Source organism: Neoarius graeffei, chromosome 22, assembly GCF_027579695.1.
Source record: "Neoarius graeffei isolate fNeoGra1 chromosome 22, fNeoGra1.pri, whole genome shotgun sequence".
Taxonomy (NCBI): domain Eukaryota; kingdom Metazoa; phylum Chordata; class Actinopteri; order Siluriformes; family Ariidae; genus Neoarius; species Neoarius graeffei.
In genome coordinates this window covers 22,088,669-22,110,116 of record NC_083590.1, presented here as the reverse complement: position 1 = coordinate 22,110,116, position 21,448 = coordinate 22,088,669, and the positions used below count along the sequence as shown (strand labels likewise).

The 21,448-nt window shown below is 44.7% G+C and overlaps 1 protein-coding gene across 1 annotated transcript in view; it reads right to left on the bottom strand.

Annotated features, from left to right (window-relative positions):
- jarid2b (jumonji and AT-rich interaction domain containing 2b) overlaps window positions 1-21,448 on the bottom strand; it is a 247,489-nt gene that overhangs the window by 66,943 nt on the left and 159,098 nt on the right. Inside the window, exon 4 of the mRNA XM_060904624.1 lies at window positions 1,320-1,489. Within this exon, the coding sequence (XP_060760607.1) occupies window positions 1,320-1,489 (170 nt within the window). The remainder of the gene's footprint in view (window positions 1-1,319; window positions 1,490-21,448) is intronic.

Genomic DNA, 21,448 nt, shown 5'->3' with positions numbered 1-21,448 from the left:
CGGCTGATCTCAGCACAAGTATCTGATCTATAAATAATTGTGCCATTGTATTGTTGAACGAGCAGGCTCTCTCTCTGGGTGTGTGTGTGTGTGCGTGTGTAGTGAAGACACAGGACTGTGTGAGCAAGAGATGGTGAACACGGAGATGCCTCGAGTAAACTCTCAGAGTTTAGCCTGGACTCCGTTATAACAGTCTACTGCATTATGACACACAGTCAGACAGACAGATGTGCAGACAGACAAACGTGCAGACAGGTGCACAGACAGACACAGAGGCAAACGTGCAGATAGATGAGCAGACAGATGCACAGACAGATGTGCAGACCGACAGACAGGCATGCAAACAGACAGACACACGTGCAGACAAATGCGCAGACAGATGAGCAGACAGGCGGACAGACGTGCAGACAGATGTGCAGACAGACACACGCACAAGACAGATGTGCAGACAGATATACAGACAGACAAGCGTGCAGACACGCGTGCAAACAGAGAGACAGACAGACACGCAAACAGATGTGCAGACAGACACAGACAGACGTGCAGACAGACAGGCCAACAAACTCATTCATGTACTGTACACTGCATGTATATACAGCTCTCTTTCTCTCTCTCTCACACACACACACACACAAGCTAGCCTCCTGGGTTGACAGACAGATCAGTTGAAAGCGTGGTGTGTGTGTGTGTGTGTGTGTGTGTGTGTGTGTGTGTGTGTGTGTGTTTGGTCCAGCCCCTCTCATTTAGAAGTGCATTATGAAAATGCATTTGATACAGAGAGGAGCCACCAAACGGCCCTCTGTCACTTTTATGACCATGTGATGAAGTGTGATGAGCATGTGAGGATGGGCTGGGCCGGGCCTCTGGATCTCTGTGTGTGTGTGTGTGTGTGTGTGTGTGTGTGTGTGTGTGTGTGTGTTGTCCCTTAAGGGGGGGATTTTGTTGTTCCCTGTGTGGCTCTGGAACTGCTTTTTAACCCACTTTACAGGGCCACTCTGGGTTAATAGCAATACCTAATTTGACTAATGGACCTATTTGTATTTGTTTCCCAGAAGCCTTTGCTTGCTGCGTGATTGCACTCGTCTTTTTGTCGATTACAACAATATCCTTCAGCATCTCACGGGGTCAAATCTCACACCGCAGCAATAAAAATCAGACACTGTGGGTTCAATCGAGATAAGAACAAGGAGAGGAAAGACAGAAGCGAAAGAGCTGGAGTGAAACCCCAAACCCGGAGATATAAGCTGGAGAAGGAAATAAATTCCTGATTCCTTTATGAGCTTCAGTAAAATACATACGATAGAAAATGTAAACAATACCTCGGAGGCAGAGGAAAGTGAGGAAGTCCTCGGTCTTGGGCTTGCGTCTGGAGAGATCGGTGATCTGCGTGGCTGGCGTGGGCAGCGACGGGTCGGCCGTCTTCACCGGAGTGCTGCTGGGAGAGTTGGGCTGAGACTGAGCGAACTTCCTCTGGGCCTGCAGTCTGGGTCTGACACACACGAGGAATCACACTTAATACGAGTGTATTCAGAACAAAGTGCAGCTCACAAAACAACATATCAAGCACCAATGATCCCTGATCTCTAACAATCTCACAGCATACGGGGAAAGCATCAAGTGACAGATGCTCAGCAAGACGACATCAGATCCACGCAAAGCTGCCAGGGAGGTTTGATTTAGAGCTCTTTCTCTGTGAGGCACGTATAGAGTTTCATTTGAATGAGAAAATAAAGACAACACTTCCTTATATATCAAGATTGACAGTAGCCACGCCTCCTTCATTAAGACTGACAGGTACAAAGGCTCCACCTCCTTTCACTGAGTGACATACACTAAAGCAACACCTTCATTGAGACTGACAGGCACAGAGGCGCCACCTCCTTGCCACATCATCATCATCAAGACTGACCAGCATAGAGGCTCCACCTCCTTCACTGAGTGACATACACTAAAGCCACACCTTCATCGAGACTGACAGGCATAGAGGCTCCACCTCCTTCACTGAGTGACATACACTAAAGCCACACCTTCATCGAGACTGACAGGCATAGAGGCTCCACCTCCTTCACTGAGTGACATACACTAAAGCCACACCTTCATCAAGACTGACAGGCATAGAGGCTCCACCTCCTTCACTGAGTGACATACACTAAAGCCACACCTTCATCGAGACTGACAGGCATAGAGGCTCCACCTCCTTCACTGAGTGACATACACTAAAGCCACACCTTCATCGAGACTGACAGGCATAGAGGCTCCACCTTCTTCACTGAGTGACATACACTAAAACCACACCTTCATCGAGACTGACAGGCATAGAGGCTCCACCTCCTTCACTGAGTGCCATGCCTCCTTCATTGAGACTGACAGGCACAGAGGCTCCACCTCCTTCACTGAGTGGCATACACTAAAACCACACCTTCATCGAGACTGACAGGCACAGAGGCTCCACCTCTTACACTGAGGGTCATGCCTCCTTCATTGAGACTGATAGGCACAGAGGCTCCACCTCCTACACTGAGGGCCATGCCTCCTTCATTGAGACTGACAGGCACAGAGGCTCCACCTCCTACACTGAGGGCCATGCCTCCTTCATTGAGACTGACCGGCACAGAGGCGCCACCTCCTTGCCACATCATCATCAAGACTGACAGGCATAGAGGCTCCACCTCCTTCACTGAGTGACATACACTAAAGCCACACCTTCATCAAGACTGACAGGCATAGAGGCTCCACCTCCTTCACTGAGTGACATACACTAAAACCACACCTTCATCGAGACTGACAGGCACAGAGGCTCCACCTCCTACACTGAGTGCCATGCCTCCTTCATCGAGACTGACCAGCACAGAGACTCCACCTCCTACACTCAATGTCACGCCTCCTTCATTGAGACTGACAGGCACAGAGGCTCCACCTCCTTTCACTGAGTGTATTACACTAAAGGCCACACCTTCATCGAGACTAACAGGCACAGAGACTCCACCTCCTACACTCAATGTCACGCCTCCTTCATTGAGATTGACAGGCACAGAGGCTCCACCTTCCTGACTGAGTGACATGCACTAAAGCCACACCTTCATCGAGAGTAACAGGCACAGAGGCTCCACCTCCTTCACTAAGTGCCACGCCTCCTTCATTCAGACTGACAGGCACAGAGGCTCCAACTCATTCACGGAGTTACATGCACTAAAGCCACGCCTCTTTCATTGAAGTAGAGGAAGAGAGGCCACACCTCCTCTGAGCAACAAGTACACAGACCGTACTGCTTTCACCTTCACCCAGGAGGCACCTTCTTAATTACAAATGAAGCCACACCCCCTTGATTGCGAGTGACAGACTCCAGACAGCTCTTTGAAAGGTTATGGTGTTCATGACCGGGAAAGGAACAAATACCTTCAGTAATATTTTGCGTGATCCAGTCACGTCAGTAAAGAAAGTGACTGTAAACTGAGATTAATTTACCAACACAAAGCGTGCGTGCGCGCGAGAGAGAGAACACGGATCACACACACACACACACACACACACACACACACACACACACACACACACCCTGTCTTTACGACCACATTATGAAAACAAATCCCCCTCTTAAGCGATGCGTCTCGAGTAACACTACAGAGAGCTGTAAATTCCTCGTGCTGTATCTGCTCTCAGAAATGCGAAAGCGTGACTCTGGCTCTCGCTGCAACTAATTCAGTCAATCTGGATGGGGTTGGCATGGCCCGGGCCACGGCGCCGCTGCGTATAATTATTATCCCCCAAGTGTCGGAGTGGAGAGAAGGGCCGAGGGTGCTCTGCTTTTCCCCCTCGCTCCACTCCAGAGCAGCACCTGCCAGCTGCCGTCCGGCCAACTCCTAATTACCGAATCCCGATTCGTGTCACGGCCCTGAAATGTAATTAAGTTTCTCGGTTAAACTCGGCCGAGACGTCTGCTGCAGCTGACGACTGATAAGAAGTACAAAGGACGCATCAAATTGCAGGCAGACTTTTAAAGCCAGCAGCTTTGATTCTCCTGAACCCTCTCTTCTTTTATCCTTCGCCTTTTTTAGATTAGAAACTCGCTGGTCACGTTGGCGAATACGAGCAGCGGCGCCGTGTACCAGGCTTTTCTAGAACTCTCTGGAAGTCAGTTCATATGTAAATGTTAACGGCTTTATGCAAAAAGAAAAGGATTTGCATGGCGCTGCGATGAGAGACGGATATACGATGGCGTTAAAACAGAGAGAGACAATAAATTATATAGTTTCACTCAAAATGGGAACTAATTCACAGCTTTAAAAGGAGCGGGCTCACCGTGCGCGCGGTTTCGCTCCTGACGAGCTCAGGGCAGTTCACGCTTTCGTACTGAGGAAAGGGTGAAATGAAATAAGCAGAGAAAAAGGCTCGAGGGTTTATCCACTGCCAGACAGCCTCCAGAATTCAGCCACAGGATTCTGCACTTGTACAGGGAAAAAGGGGGAACGCACTCTTCTGACGGCTTCTCAAGTTTTTGAAATAGATTCAGCGAGTGTGTGAAGCTGATTTCTCAGGAAGGTTCATTTCGTTTTCACGGCGGTGGAGTGACGCGTTTCCTTCACCAGGATTCGCCTCTTCTCTAATAAATCACACGTCTTTACTGGGGTTCGGAAAAGTAATTATATTCCAAACATATATTATATACATCCTTCTCTCTCTCCCCTCCCCATATCTCTCTCTCTTTTTCTCTCCTCATCTCTCCCTCTCTCTCCCCATCTCTCCCTCTTTCTCCCCAATCTCCCTCTCTCTTTCTCCCATCTCTCCCTCCCCCCTCCCCATCTCTCCCTCTCTTTTTTCTCTTCACCAATCTCTCCCTCTCTCTCACTCACCCCATCTCTCCCCAATCTCTTTCTCTCTCCCCTCTCTCCCCAATCTCTTTCTCTCTCCCCTCATCTCCCTCTCTTTTTCTCCCCATCTCTCTCTCCCTTCGCCATCTCTCCCTCTCTTTTTCTCCCCAACCTCTCCCTCTCTTTTTCTCCCCATCTCTCCCTCTTTTCCTCCCCCACCTCTCCCTCTTTTTCTCCCCATCTCTCCCTCTCTTTTCCTCCCCCACCTCTCCCTCTTTTTCTCCCCATCTCTCCCTCTCTTTTCCTCCCCCACCTCTCCCTCTTTTTCTCCCCATCTCTCCCTCTCTTTTCCTCCCCCACCTCTCCCTCTTTTTCTCCCCATCTCTCCCTCTCTTTTCCTCCCCCACCTCTCCCTCTTTTTCTCCCCATCTCTCCCTCTCTTTTCCTCCCCCACCTCTCCCTCTTTTTCTCCCCATCTCTCCCTCTCTTTTCCTCCCCCACCTCTCCCTCTTTTTCTCCCCATCTCTCCCTCTCTTTTCCTCCCCCACCTCTCCCTCTTTTTCTCCCCATCTCTCCCTCTCTTTTCCTCCCCCAACTCTCCCTCTTTTTCTCCCCATCTCTCCCTCTCTTTTCCTCCCCCACCTCTCCCTCTTTTTCTCCCCATCTCTCCCTCTCTTTTCCTCCCCCACCTCTCCCTCTTTTTCTCCCCATCTCTTTTCCTCCCCCACCTCTCCCTCTTTTTCTCCCCATCTCTTTTCCTCCCCCCACCTCTCCCTCTTTTTCTCCCCATCTCTCTCACCCCATCTCTCCCTCTCTTTTCCCCATCTCTCTCACCCCATCTCTCCCTCTTTCTCCCCAATCTCTCCCTCAATCTCTCTTTCTCCCCAATCTCTCCCTCTCTCCCTCCCCCCTCCCCATCTCTCTTTTTCTCCTCATCTCTCCCTCTCTTTTTCTCCTCATCTCTCCCTCTCTTTTTCTCCCCATCTCTCCCTCAATCTCTCTTTCTCCCCAATCTCTCCCTCTCTCTTTCTCCCCATCTCTCCCTCTCTTTTCTCCCCCATTTCTACCTCTCTTTTTCTCCCCATCTCTCCCTCGCCCCATCTCTCCCTCACCCCATCTCTCTCTCTCTTTTTCTCCCCATCTCTCACCCCATCTCTCTCTCTCTTTTTCTCCCCATCTCTCTCTCACCCCATCTCTCCCTCTCTTTTTCTCCCCCACCTCCCTCTCTTTTTCTCCCCATCTCTCTCTCTTTCACCCCATCTCTCCCTCTTTTTCTCCCCCCTCTTTTTCCTCCCACTCTCTTGCTCACCCCATCTCTACCCCAATCTCTTTCTCTCCCCCTCTCTCCCCCATATCTCTCCCCCAATCTCTCCCTCTCTCCCAATCTCCCTCTCCCCATCCAATCTCCCTCTCTCTCTCTCCCCATCCAATCTCTCCCTCTCTCTCCCCCCATATCTTCCTCCATGTTACATTAAATGTGCATATTTTTGTGTTAAAAACTGAACAAATTAAGACAAATCAAGCTCAGCACAGGTTAAGGGCGTCACTCATGACCAACTCCTACACCACACCGTCTGATTGGTCGCTGCCCACTGATATTTACGTCAACTTATAAAATGGTTAACGTTCCACACTGCTTACTCGCTCGGTGCTGCTCTCCCTCTCGTAAAGCTCATAAAAACGGAACGGAAGGAGCTTCATCGTGAATAAACCTGTCACCTGTCACTACTGCATGCAAAAAGGTTGAGCACAAAAACGGTTTTCAAGGGCAAAGACACCCCAAGGTGACAAAAAAAAAAAGAAAAGGCAACCGAGGCTGACTAGGACAGAGCTGAGAGCCAGATCCATTACAGAGTCAGTACCTGGACAAAAAGGGCAGAAATCTGAATTTGGATTTTTAAAAAACGCTGAAAGAAAATAACTATCAAAATAACAACTGCACTGAATAGGATGACAGTGGTGTACGATCCAGCTCTCTGCTTCCGGAGTGTGAATCTGGAAAGGAACTGATTAGTCATTTTATTTAAAAATAACTGGTGAAAAGTTAAGCAGAAGTGACCAGGATGACGGTCAGCCAGTAGCCGGGTTTCCATGGCAGTGTTGTGCAAAATAGAAGCGTTTTTTTTTTCTTCATTGTTTTCTGCAAAAAAAATTAAAAAATTGGCAAAACAATATCGAATGGTCTGGGTTTCCACTGAATGATGTTTAAATAATGCTGAAACGTTTAAATGATGATTAAAGCTGGGCTTCTTCCTCTCACGATAATCATCTGGATCTCCGAGACCTGATACTTAGTGCAGGATTTCAATTTTTTGAATTTTTTTTTCAAATGTGAAAAATATATACTGTTTCCATCTCAAATTTTGCAAAATATTGGTTCTGTCCAATCGTCAGCTATATAAACGACTGCGATATTTGTGAGTTTCACTTTTCCATTACTTGTTTAAAGCAGGTAGTAATGTGCCTAGGCCATTATTAAAAAAAGTTCTGTTTCCGGTCCACCGGCCGGGTGAGTGCTGTTTGTGCGGTTGAATTTTTTTTTTAACGCCGGTTTTTCGACATTTTTTTCGGGTTCGTAAATCTAAAATCGAACTTGACATTTATGCATTCCGCGCGGAATATAGAATTGAAATCAGCTCTGCGCATGCGCCGTACGGCACAAAAAAATGGCAGCCACCATGAAGGAAGGCGATCCGGAGTTTTCAAACATTTGCTGAAGTGTGAAATCGCAAAATGGTATTCTAGCGAACAACAAAATAGTAAAGATTCAGAAAAACAAATCATTCAGTGATCATTTTAATAGTGTAATTTCATCCGAACTAGGCCGAACGCTCGATTTAGAACTACAAAAAGTCCGTGTGTCGGACCATCACAAACCGTTACTGGAAAATTTGCTTGATCTTGATCCATCCGAGACGTTACAAACAACTTTTGAGTTTTGTTATGCGAAATTCATTACCTACTTTGTTAATGACCCTGACAGATCTGTAGGAGAACCGAATAGATCTATTCAAAATGAGAACGGAACTGAACAAAAAAAAATGCGTTTACGGAACTAATGCAGGTTGGCTGGACAGAACTAAAAACTGTGTCTGTAGCAAATAAAAAGAACAAATTACAAAAAAAAAATCCCTCCCTCCCTACTGAAATTTTTTTTGCTCACCCGATGGACAGGAAACGGATTTTTTTTAAGGATGGCCCTACTACAGCATCCTCATGTTGGTGTCCTAATTGTTACTTGACTAAGACTACGTTCAGACTGCACCCTGAAACGACCCATATCCGATTTTTTTGCCCATATGCGACCTGTATCCGATTTGTTATTGACAATCTGAACGACACAGATCCGATTTTTTCACATGCGACCCAGGCCGCTTGGATATGTGGTCCTAATTCCGATGCATATCCGATATTTTCACATGCGACTGCAGTCTGACCGGACAGGTCGCATTCATGAGACCTACACGTCATCAACAAGAGACAAACGTCACTATTCTGCGTTGGCTAATCCCACCTCTTTGGTGGAAAACAACAACATTTGTACAGTTTTCAGAATTTAAATAGACTTTTATAGAATTGATCAAGCTAATGGTGGATTTGGTCGGGACCTGGATGTTGATCTGTTAGCCTGATTAAATAAAACAGTTTCTATAACTGATTTATAACTTAAACCATCCTGTATTACAAGATTATAAGATTGTTCTGGAAATTTCCAGTAATTTGACACCTTCGGTCTCATTAGTCTGCTGCCCACATTAATCAGATTATTGTGTGAGTTCCGCCGCCGCCACAAAAACCACATCGCCAGGTCTCGCCTCATCGCCATAGCAAACTGCACTGGTGTTTCTGCACCTTGAGCCAGCGCTGAGAGAAGTTGCAGAATTCAGCTGGCTATAAACAATCTAAATAAATATTTATAAAAATGTAGAAAAAGTTTATTAATATGACGAAATAAATATGTGCAAATTATTAAGCCTGAATTAAGAGTTTGGTAATACAGCGGCCGTATCCCAAACGACTGCCTACTGAAGCTCGAGTGCACTATATAGAGTTTAAAAATCCATTACTTCCTAGTAACATGTAGTGCACTTATATAGAAATTAGAGACACATTTAGGAGTCAACCCTCGTTACCAGGCTACACGTTTTCATTTCAGTTCAGAAACACGAGACCTCACACTTTAACACTAACCAGATAATTAAACAAACAAACAAACAAAAAAGAAATCATTAAACTTGAAGAGTGCGCTTTTTTTTTGTTTGTTTATGTATTACGTAGATGTGCTTATTACGTGTCAATTTGCGCATGCGGGACACTTTTGGGTCGTTTTCCGTTCATATTGGAGATCGCATACAAGTCTCATATAATTGGTAATGTGAACGGCCTAACAAAAAATCGGATTTCACAACAAATCGGATATGGGTCGTTTCAGGTTGCAGTCTGAACGTAGTGTAAAGTTTGACCATTTTTTTCTAGAGCTATCCAATAAAGCGTTACGATTCGATTGACTCTAACAAGCAACTGATTAGACGTTCAAATATTTTTGCAAGCCCGATTTCACTTCCTCTCCTTTCTCCTTGTTAAAGATATGATATGATCCGCCACCGCTGAAACATCTTAAAAATACCCCGATGACATCCACGAGGTGATATTTGCGCCGTATCTATTTTGCCATCCTCATGTAACAACACGAGAGCATAATCACTTGTGCGTACGCGTTTATTTCAGCTCCATTTCATCATTACGCCGTCGATCGCTGCCTGCCCTCGGCTCTTAAGGCACGTTTTGCACCAAACAAGCAGGGGAAAGAGAAAAGATCAAACATCATCTCCTGCTGTACAAATTAATCTCACATTCAATCAGATGCCTGTTAGTGCAGATTTCTCGCCGAGCGCAACAGCTTTGACACGGCGTCGCTAATCAATTCTGACTAGCGCTGTTCTTTCACCAGATGCATCAATCCTCTCAGGCTGCTGCTTCCTGCTGCGTGTGCACATGAAGGAAGGCGTTAAGATTTCACCGAACCAGAATGAAATCTTAGGGGGGGGGATGGCGCTTTCCTGCAGAAAGGTGCAACAAGAGAGTTTGTGGTCTGTGTCAAATTGTATCGATTCGCTCCTGATGGAACACGGGTTTCTCAAGAGCAAATTGGCGAGCGAACACGAATACGAGCCGAGAGGAAGATTGCGCCTGGTTTAGACAGACGGCGGTGCAGACGCGTACTGCGTGTTGATGAACGGCTCCGACGTTCCAATCCAGCCTACGCGTTTACACTATAGAGAGAGAGACAGAGAGACCGAGTCACATGACGCGCTTGAGACAGAGGACTGAAAGCCACGTCAATAAAATAAAAAAATAAAAATATATAATTCGACCTGTGAATATTAGAACATCAGAGAACAGCATGAAATATGCAAAGGCCATTTTCTGCGCCGGCAGGAAATGAGAAGAATGCGTGCGCTGCTATAAACTTGGCGCTCTCTGTGACTCGAGGCTCGGCTTTGAAGAGCGACTGGACGACTAAATGACAGTTAATAACAGAAAATAGAGAGAGGTAAAGTAAGAGCCCGAGACAGAGGGAGATAAAGAGGATCTGTGATCACTAATGGACGGAGAGGGGGAAGGGAGAATTAACTACTGGGAATAGATCAAGGAAGTGCACGTCTGGATCAATACTCATGCTTATTAGAGATCAGATTATACAATAACACCACGTTAGAGCACAGCGCTATTACAGTCTTCATTCTGATCAGTCAGAAGGTGTTGATTAACAAGATCAACTGTGAGCTCCTTTTCCTTTTATTGAATTGCAACAGTACAACACAATGGACAGCCCAGGCAGCGATGCTGATTTCGGGTGCCATAAACATACATCAGGTCAACATTAACTTAACTTGTACAACCCCGATTCCAAAAAAGTTGGGACAAAGTACAAATTGTAAATAAAAACGGAATGCAATAATTTACAAATCTCAAAAACTGATATTGTATTCACAATAGAACATAGACAACATATCAAATGTCGAAAGTGAGACATTTTGAAATTTCATGCCAAATATTGGCTCATTTGAAATTTCATGACAGCAACACATCTCAAAAAAGTTGGGACAGGGGCAATAAGAGGCTGGAAAAGTTAAAGGTACAAAAAAGGAACAGCTGGAGGACCAAATTGCAACTCATTAGGTCAATTGGCAATAGGTCATTAACATGACTGGGTATAAAAAGAGCATCTTGGAGTGGCAGCGGCTCTCAGAAGTAAAGATGGGAAGAGGATCACCAATCCCCCTAATTCTGCGCCGACAAATAGTGGAGCAATATCAGAAAGGAGTTCAACAGTGTAAAATTGCAAAGAGTTTGAACATATCATCATCTACAGTGCATAATATCATCAAAAGATTCAGAGAATCTGGAAGAATCTCTGTGCGTAAGGGTCAAGGCCGGAAAACCATACTGGGTGCCCGTGATCTTCGGGCCCTTAGACGGCACTGCATCACATACAGGCATGCTTCTGTATTGGAAATCACAAAATGGGCTCAGGAATATTTCCAGAGAACATTATCTGTGAACACAATTCACCGTGCCATCCGCCGTTGCCAGCTAAAACTCTATAGTTCAAAGAAGAAGCCGTATCTAAACATGATCCAGAAGCGCAGACATCTCTGGGCCAAGACTCATTTATAATGGACTGTGGCAAAGTGGAAAACTGTTCTGTGGTCAGACGAATCAAAATTTGAAGTTCTTTATGGAAATCAGGGACGCCGTGTCATTCGGACTAAAGAGGAGAAGGACGATCCAAGTTGTTATCAGCGCTCAGTTCAGAAGCCTGCATCTCTGATGGTATGGGGTTGCATTAGTGCGTGTGGCATGGGCAGCTTACACATCTGGAAAGACACCATCAATGCTGAAAGGCATATCCAGGTTCTAGAGCAACATATGCTCCCATCCAGACGACGTCTCTTTCAGGGAAGACCTTGCATTTTCCAACATGACAATGCCAAACCACATACTGCATCAATTACAGCATCATGGCTGCGTAGAAGAAGGGTCCGGGTACTGAACTGGCCAGCCTGCAGTCCAGATCTTTCACCCATAGAAAACATTTGGCGCATCATAAAACGGAAGATACGACAAAAAAGACCCAAGACAGTTGAGCAACTAGAATCCTACATTAGACAAGAATGGGTTAACATTCCTATCCCTAAACTTGAGCAACTTGTCTCCTCAGTCCCCAGACGTTTACAGACTGTTGTAAAGAGAAAAGGGGATGTCTCACAGTGGTAAATATGGCCTTGTCCCAACTTTTTTGAGATGTGTTGTTGTCATGAAATTTAAAATCACCTAATTTTTCTCTTTAAATGATACATTTTCTCAGTTTAAACATTTGATATGTCATCTATGTTCTATTCTGAATAAAATATGGAATTTTGAAACTTCCACATCATTGCATTCCGTTTTTATTTACAATTTGTACTTTGTCCCAACTTTTTTGGAATCGGGGTTGTACTTTAAAAAGAACTTGCTTACACTCAGAGTTCCAATTTCAAAGTAACGCAATAATAATTAAAAAAAAAAACACATATCAAACATACTTATGGAACCAAACCTCCCAATAGATAACATAGAAAGACATAGACATCATAACCCAATATTCACAATAAGTAACATAGGCTTAATACAATTTTAGAGCTTTAGGAGGTCAGAGGTCATGATTAATCTGAGCTCAGAACTTTGAATAACAGGTGTTCAAATTAGAAGTTGGTTTGAGACATAGAGGTCTGGGGTGGTTTAACTGGAAGAAACATCAAATCGTTTTGTAGAGGAAATGTAAGTTTAAAGTGCCTGAAATACTTGTTTGTTTGTACAGTTATCACAGCCCGGTAGCCCCTGTAGTACAATTGATTTGGTCAGACGATCTTGTGTGAGCTGTTCGACAGTGGCGGCTAAGACTTCACGCTGGTTGTTGTAGAGCGGACAGTGTAGCAGATAGTGGGCGACAGTTTCAGAGGACGAACCACAGGAACACGCTATGTCTTATCTTCAATACATGCAAGGTGGCGTTTAATGGGCTCCAGTCCATTCTTAGTCTGGCAGCAAGGATGTTGTAATGCCGGATACCCTGTCGTCTGTACGCCTGGCGTTGCCTTGGAGTCAAGAGGTAGTCCTTGCACATTCTCTTGAAGGTGTTTATGTTGTTGGCGTCCTTCAGTCTCTGTGGAAGTTGATTCCAAAGAGTTGATGCATGTGGAATGAAGGTGGACCTGTACAACTTTGTTCTACAGCAGGGTACGTGAAGATGAGTTGTGTTGCGGAGCTGAAGTCGAGTCGTTCTCGGTTCGCCTCTTGTTGAGGGGATGAGTGACTGCAGGTGTGCTGGTACCAGTCCATTCATGAGCTTGTACATTATCACCATGCTCCTGCTCACTTCCATATCCCCCCCGCCGCTCTTGCTTAGATCAGAACGCAAGAAATCGAAGGAATAGGACACTTATTATTATATGAATGTTGACTTCAACAAATAATTAACCCTGAAACAAGTAAAGAGCCGTGTCTCTCCCCAGGGGTTTCAAACGGGATCCTGCTAAACTGGCATTTTGAAATAGCATTTTGCTTCTTGAAATAGCGTCAAAATCCACCCTATATGTTTCGTAAATACATTCAGTCGGTAAACAGGAAGTCGATGTGCGACAGACCTGAAAACGGTAAACATGGTATAGAACCCCAAGCAGAAGCTCAGTACCAAATATCAAGCAGTTGTGATTTGTAGTTGCTGAGAAAAAGGTAATGAAAATTTTGTAAATCCATGCTATATGTTTCGTAAATACATTCAGTCGGTAAACAGGAAGTCAATGTGCGACAGACCTGAAAGCGGTAAACACGGTATAGAACCCCAAGCAGAAGTTTGGTACCAAGTGGCTATGATTTGAGAAAAAGGGTGTTTTGGACGGACGGCGAGACGGACGGATGGACAGAGGTAAACCAGTATACCCTCCCTCCTTCGGAGCGGGGGTATAATAATAATAATAATAATAATAATAAGAATAATAATCTATAACACTACCTCCTGCGTTAAAGTTTAAAATAACATACTTGGTCCAACATGCTCATTACTATAGTAACGGCTTACTTGGCAACAAACTTGTAGTAGCAGTGACAGGCCATTTTTTAAAGTAGTAGTCATAGTGTTGTGTAATGCAGTGCTTCTCAACCTTTTTTCAGTCACGGCACCCTTCAGAAGTATGCAAATTCTCAAGGCACCCCCATATAAAATATACGCAGTCACGCTGACCACACGCTGACCCCGGCAGTGATGTTGTGACATGGGAAAGGGGGCCGTGAGATAAATTTTGATGATGCATGAGGCGGCGATGATGTGCATTAGTGTAACTATCGTTTTTTGGAATTTTAATTCATGTTGGAATATATAATTTTTTGACGGCCCCTAACGAGGCCAGACGGCACCCCGGTTGAGAAAGGCTGGTGTAATGTATCAAATTAAAAAGCGTGAAGATCCGAATTGAAAACGTGTTTAATTTTGTAATTATGTCTTTTAAAAAACACCAAAAGTTACGAACATTTGAAAATCCAGCGTTTTATAAAATTTCCATTTCTGTCCGTTGCCCCGGTCACAAACCAGCAATCATTTTCCATTGGTTTAATTTTCCATTCATAAAGGGGGGCTGGGGGGGAGGACAGACCTCAATCAGAAATTAAGAGACCAAAAAGCCAAAAATGAAGAGAGATTTTGAGTTTTGATTCTCAGGATAAGAATTACAGATAAAGGCTTCTTCTTGTAGATCACAATTATGCACCAAGAAGGCTTAAAAGTGATACATCAATGAAATTGGTGGTGTTTGTCTGTCGTAGCGACTTTGACCACCTAGTCATCCTGTGGTTGGGTTGGGTTGAGGGTCGCATGTGTCCGCAGATGGCAGATTAAGCCGATCCTTGCGTGGAGTATTTTGTTGCAGTGCGGGCATGGGTGGACGCTGGTGTCCTTTGGAGGGTTGTTGGGACGTTCCTTCCTGGCCTGTCTTTTCTGTTTTGCAGTGGTTGTACAGGTGTCCTTATGGGTGATGGATCTCTCCCGGGTTAGATGTTCCCAATGTGCTCTGTCTATAGTTTCTTCCCACGTGTGGGGGTCAATTTTGAAAGCTTTTAGAGAAGCTTTTGTGAATCCTTAAAGCGTTTCTTCTGGCTGCCATAGCACCGTACACCTTCCTGAAGCTCTCCGTAGAGCAGTGTTTTTGGTAGCCGGTGGTCTGGCATACGAACCAGGTATCCTGCCCACCAGAGTTGGGACTGCTTTAGGATGGCATGGATGCTGGGGAGATCTGCTTTGGCGTGTACATCTGTATTTGATGTTGAGTAATATCCTGAGGCATGTTGTATGGAAGTGGTTTAGCTTCTTGGCATGGCGTTGATGCACTGTCCATGTTTCACATGCATACAGGAGTGTCGGGAGAACGACGGCTTTGTACAACTTTAGCTTTGGCTCCACGTGGATGCTTCTTCTGCTCCAGACACTTGCATGTAGTCTGCCAAAGGTAGCACTTAGTTTTGCAATCCTGGCAGTCATGTCATCATCAGCGTTGGCATTCTGGGACAGTGTGCCACCGAGGTAAGTGAATTTTCGCACGATACTAAGTTTTACATCGTTGACCCTGATGTCAGGCTCCACAAAGGGTTTCTCTGGGGCTGGCTGATGGAGCACTTCTGTTTTCTTTGTGCTTATTGTCAGTCCAAAGTTTTTACACCCAGATGAGAACTTCTCATCTCATCATCTCTAGCCGCTTTATCCTGTTCTACAGGGTCGCAGGCAAGCTGGAGCCTATCCCAGCTGACTACGGGTGAAAGGCGGGGTACACCCTGGACAAGTTGCCAGGTCATCACAGGGCTGACACATAGACACAGACAACCATTCACACTCACATTCACACCTACGGTCAATTTAGAGTCACCAGTTAACCTAACCTGCATGTCTTTGGACTGTGGGGGAAACCGGAGCACCCGGAGGAAACCCACGCGGACATAGGGAGAACATGCAAACTCCGCACAGAAAGGCCCTCGCTGGCCACGGGGCTCGAACCCGGACCTTCTTGCTGTGAGGCAACAGCGCTAACCACTACACCACCGTGCCGCCCAGATGAGAACTTATCCTTTGTATTTAAACATAAAAGCCAGAATTTCACAGATATGTTCACTTTAAATTGTGGACACCAAGCATAATGGTGGTGGCGCCCGAACGCGCTGGAGGGTCAAACTTTTCTTAATTCTCTTCAAAACGGTATCGCTGATATTTAGACGCCTTCTCGTTTTTTCTCCATGAAAAAAAAAAATGAGGAAAATCATTGATTTTTTTTTTTTTAAGGAAGGATACAAAATTTTCCTCAGCGATCCGATCTTTCGCCGGCACTCGACACCAAAGTGTTCAGCCGATTTTATTGGAAAATCAAAACAAGTCAACATGACAGGTTAGACCACTAGGTGGAAATCATGAGTTTCAAGCTGATTGAACCAACACTGAGCGAGCTGGAAGCAACAACAAAACACACAGGCCGGTGATGAAGATCTCATCTCATTATCTGTAGCCGCTTTATCCTGTCCTACAGGGTCGCAGGCAAGCTGGAGCCTATCCCAGCTGACTACGGGCGAAAGGCGGGGTACACCCTGGACAAGTCGCCAGGTCATCACAGGGCTGACACATAGACACAGACAACCATTCACACTCACATTCACACCTACGGTCAATTTAGAGTCACCAGTTAACCTAACCTGCATGTCTTTGGACTGTGGGGGAAACCGGAGCACCCGGAGGAAACCCACGCGGACACGGGGAGAACATGCAAACTCCACACAGAAAGGCCCTCGCCGGCCACTGGGCTCGAACCCGGACGTTCTTGCTGTGAGGCGACAGTGCTAACCACTACACCACCGAAAGAAAAAAAAAAAAAAGATGGCGGCGCCCGTGAATTTGGTGTATTGCATTACACAACATTAAAAAAAAAAAAGTGCAAGTCGGAGATGGACCACATTAGTTATTCTTATCATCCAAGATGGCGGCGGATGCATACGTGACACTGTTTTGTCACATGGTTGCGCGTGCACAATTTTTTTTTTTTAAAGTGAGGTTAGGAAAATGGCTCTGGTGTAAGAGTAATAACACGTCACTCCGACATGCTATAACAGGAAAATAATCAACGTCGGGGTGGTAACAGTAACTCCGCTTCACAATAGCACTCTGTTAATTAATTAGTTTCCTACAACAGCATGCCCTGCTGTGCTTTATTCCTTCTATAAACTCATGGCTCGATTGTATACATATTAAATCAACGAATCTGTATATACAAATGTGTACAGAGAACATTATACATTTGTATACTGATCACAAATTTGTAAGGATATACAATATATATTATGCATGTTTAGTTATGTTATTGTTTGTTAATTTATGCGATTACCATATTTCTTTCTTACCAGAGACAGAGGGATTGAATAAATTCTGTGAAGACAAACACCCAGGATTTTGCACGGCTTCATTTATAAAGTGGCATCCCTGAACGAGCTGGACTGGGCCCCAACACACACACACAGTTCTATCACTTTATTCTTTCCTCTATCACCTGCCAGATGCCAGATTCCTCCCGACTATTACTTTTACTGTGAAATATCCGCTCGCACACCGCTCTAGGCGCATACATGTCAACCCATACGGAATGTCCGTATTTTATACGGATTTGATTCAATAAACGTAGTATACGGGCGTATAAATAAAGTTATACGGATTCTTTAAAAAAACTTCAATATTTATTTAGAGCTATAATCAATTCCCACGATGATAAAAGAGCGCATAACATTTACAAACGTACTGTACACCACAGACAGCCAGTAAAGAGTCTTATGAAATCGCGCGTTATCTTGTGGTAGCGAGACTTCGTTCCACTTTTGATCATGCGCACACCGCATTGCGAGAATCCCGCCAACCGGGAAGTCACAGACATATAAACATAGACGCCGCCTTCTGCGTAGAATCATACGTCATCCTCGCCGCCATATTGGATGTGGCAAAGTGGAGATTCTTCAGCCGTCTCTGGTATAGCGTCTAGACAGTAGCCGAGAATAAAGATGCCTCATTCATGTGCTGCGTTTAACTGTACCAACAGGTTTACCGTCCAAACGAGATCACATGGGATTACCTTTCACAGGTGAGACTGGAAAAATACTTTTCATTGTATTTGGTCATTATAACGTAATTTTACGAACAGATTTTCCTGACTTTGTGGCTAATATGAAGTCTCGCGCATAATAGCCACTCGGTGAAACCTGTCTCCAAACAACGAAGTATTTCCTTCGTAACTACGCTGATAACACTTTGTGTTTTTGTCGAACATTGGAGCTTTGTATTCATTCTGAAGGTTTATTGTTATTAATATTGAATAAAAAGTAACTGGGATAGATCATTGTTAATTATCATTCAAATTTTAGGGTGTTTTCACACTTGGTCCCTTTCAGCCATTTAACTGAACTCAGATCGATGACTCAGCATTTTTTTGTGCATATGTGAACACTCCAACCGTACCCAGACCCCTTTAAAGCGAACCGAACTGAGACCACCTCAGGAGGTGGTCTCAGTACGGTTCGCTAAAAATCAACGGTACGGTTCGCCTAATCTGCGCATTGTGAACAAAAAGCGCACCGGGTTCACTTCACCTTTTTCACTGTAGTTTAACCTTCTTCGTTTGCCGTAGTTGGTCACGTGACTGTAGCAGGGAAACTCAACTTCCTTTTGGAACTTACCACAGCCGCTTTACAGTTCTCTGAACTTACTGACTGATGAGTCGGCCACAATAATATAACTATATCATAAATAAATAAATAAATAAATAATATAATAAATTTATTTTCCGAGAATAAAGATGCCTCATTCATGTGCTGCGTTTAACTGTACCAACAGGTTTACCGTCCAAAGGAGATCACATGGGATTACCTTTCCGCACTATTTTGATCAAAGAATACAGCAGGGCAAGCATGGCAGCAGACATTTTGATTCAAGAGAAAATTACCCAGAATTCCGTGCACTGGGGTCTGAGGGCTCTAGAGGACCTGGTGTGAACAGAAAGAGGACTGAGGCCCCATCAAAGCTTAACTGGACCAGAAAGAGAACCCAGTCCTCTTTGTAATAAATTCACAGTGTGAACACAAAAAGAACTGAGTTCTTTTTCTGTTGGTCCACTTCTTGGTACACTTAGGGCGTATTCACACCTACGTTGTTTGGTCCGGACCAAACGACCAAACGAGTCAAATTTCCCTTGGTCCGAACCTTTTGGGCTGGTCTGAATACAAACCACCGAACTCTGGTCCGGACCAAACAAGCGGACCGAGACCGAGCTGCAAGGTCGGACTCGGTCCGGACCAAAGGAACCCTGGTGCGGATCTTTTGGAAGTGTGAAAGCAGACCGGACCTAATCCGACAGTTTTGCTTTTTTGTATCTCGGGAGCTTCCGTCGTTTGTCGAGCATTATGGGAAACAGAGTCTTGACACTCCACCGCAAAGTGCAAACACTGTTTCGGTTGTCAAGGGTCGTTCAGTCACCAGTGGTAGGCGAGTACAAAAAATGAGTAGGGGGCAAATATGGGCCAAGGAAGAAATGCGCACCCTTGTGGATATATGGGCAGATGTCCACATATCTGAGCTTTTGGAGAGAACACACAAAAATGCCGACGTGTTTGCTGTATTCAGTGAGAAAATGAAGGAGAAGGGGTTCACGCGCTCCCCAGAACAATGTCGGCTAAAAGTGAAGAAACTCCGTCAGACCTGCATTAAAATCAGGGACATTCTTTCAAAAAGTGGCGGTACTAGCGACGCAAAAAAGAAATTCATCTATTGCGTGAAGAGCCAGAACTGTCACAACATGATGTGCGCTCATCAGCGCTATCCTCCGTAGCCGCCTTGCCCTTTGTCGTCGTCGTTGATAAATTACTTGTACAACAGCATAGTAATCGCACAATTGTGAAAAGAGTAAAAACTGGAAAAAACATATAGCTTTGATGACATTAAAAAGAATAACAGCACGGAAAGCCTCCATGACTACTTTTGAACTTAAGGCTTTGTGCGCGTGTCGTCTCTGACCAATAGCTGAACGACCTCAGGGCGCGTGGCTTTGCTGACAGATTTTGGTCCGCTTACTAAAATGTACAGTGTGAAAGCGAACCGCACCAAAATGAAAAAAATTAAAAAAACATTTGGTTCGGACCAAAGCAAGTGAACTATCGAACTATCCTGGTCTGAATACACCCTTAAAGAGGACTGAGTCTGGTTCCTTTAAAGGGGACCAGGTGTGAAAACACCCTTAGGTCAATTATTTTAATTTGCATCCTATACGGATTTTATAAGGGAAATACAGATTTTGGAGGTTGGTTATACAGGTTTGATTGACCAAAGGTTGACATTTACAGTGGTGCTTGAAAGTTTGTGAACCCTTTAGAATTTTCTATATTTCTGCATAAATATGGCCTAAAACATCATCAGATTTTCACACAAGTCCTAAAAGTAGATAAAGAGAACCCAGTTAAACAAATGAAACAAAAATATTATACTTGGTCATTTATTTATTGAGGAAAATGATCCAATATTACATATCTGTGAGTGGCAAAAGTATGTGAACCTTTGCTTTCAGTATCTGGTGTGACCCCCTTGTGCAGCAATAACTGCAACTAAACGTTTGCGGTAACTGTTGATCAGTCCTGCACACCGGCTTGGAGGAATTTTAGCCCATTCCTCCGTACAGAACAGCTTCAACTCTGGGATGTTGGTGGGTTTCCTCACATGAACTGCTCACTTTAGGTCCTTCCATAACATTTCAATTGGATTAAGGTCAGGACTTTGACTTGGCCATTCCAAAACGTTAACTTTATTCTTCTTTAACCATTCTTTGGTAGAGCGACTTGTGTGCTTAGGGTCGTTGTCTTGCTGCATGACCCACCTTCTCTTGAGATTCAGTTCATGGACAGATGTCCTGACAGTTTCCTTTAGAATTTGCTGGTATAATTCAGAATTCATTGCTCCATCAATGATGGCAAGCCGTCCTGGCCCAGATGCAGCAAAACAGGCCCAAACCATGATACTACCACCACGTTTCAGAGATGGGATAAGGTTCTTATGCTGGAATGCAGTGTTTTCCTTTCTCCAAACACAACACTTCTCACTTAAACCAAAAAGTTCTATTTTGGTCTCATCCATCCACAAAACATTTTTCCAATAGCCTTCTGGCTTGTCCACATGATCTTTAGCAAACTGCAGATGAGCTGCAATGTTCTTTTTGGAGAGCAGTGGCTTTCTCCTTGCAACCCTGCCATGCACACCATTGTTGTTCAGTGTTCTCCTGATGGTGGACTCATGAACATTAACATTAACCAATGTGAGAGAGGCCTTCAGTTGCTTAGAAGTTACCCTGGGGTCCTTTGTTACCTCGCCGACTATTACATGCCTTGCTCTTGGAGTGATCTTTGTTGGCCGACCACTCCTGGGGAGGGTAACAATGGTCTTGAATTTCCTCCATTTGTACACAATCTGTCTGACTGTGGATTGGTGGAGTCCAAACTCTTTAGAGATGGTTTTGTAACCTTTTCCAGCCTGATGAGCA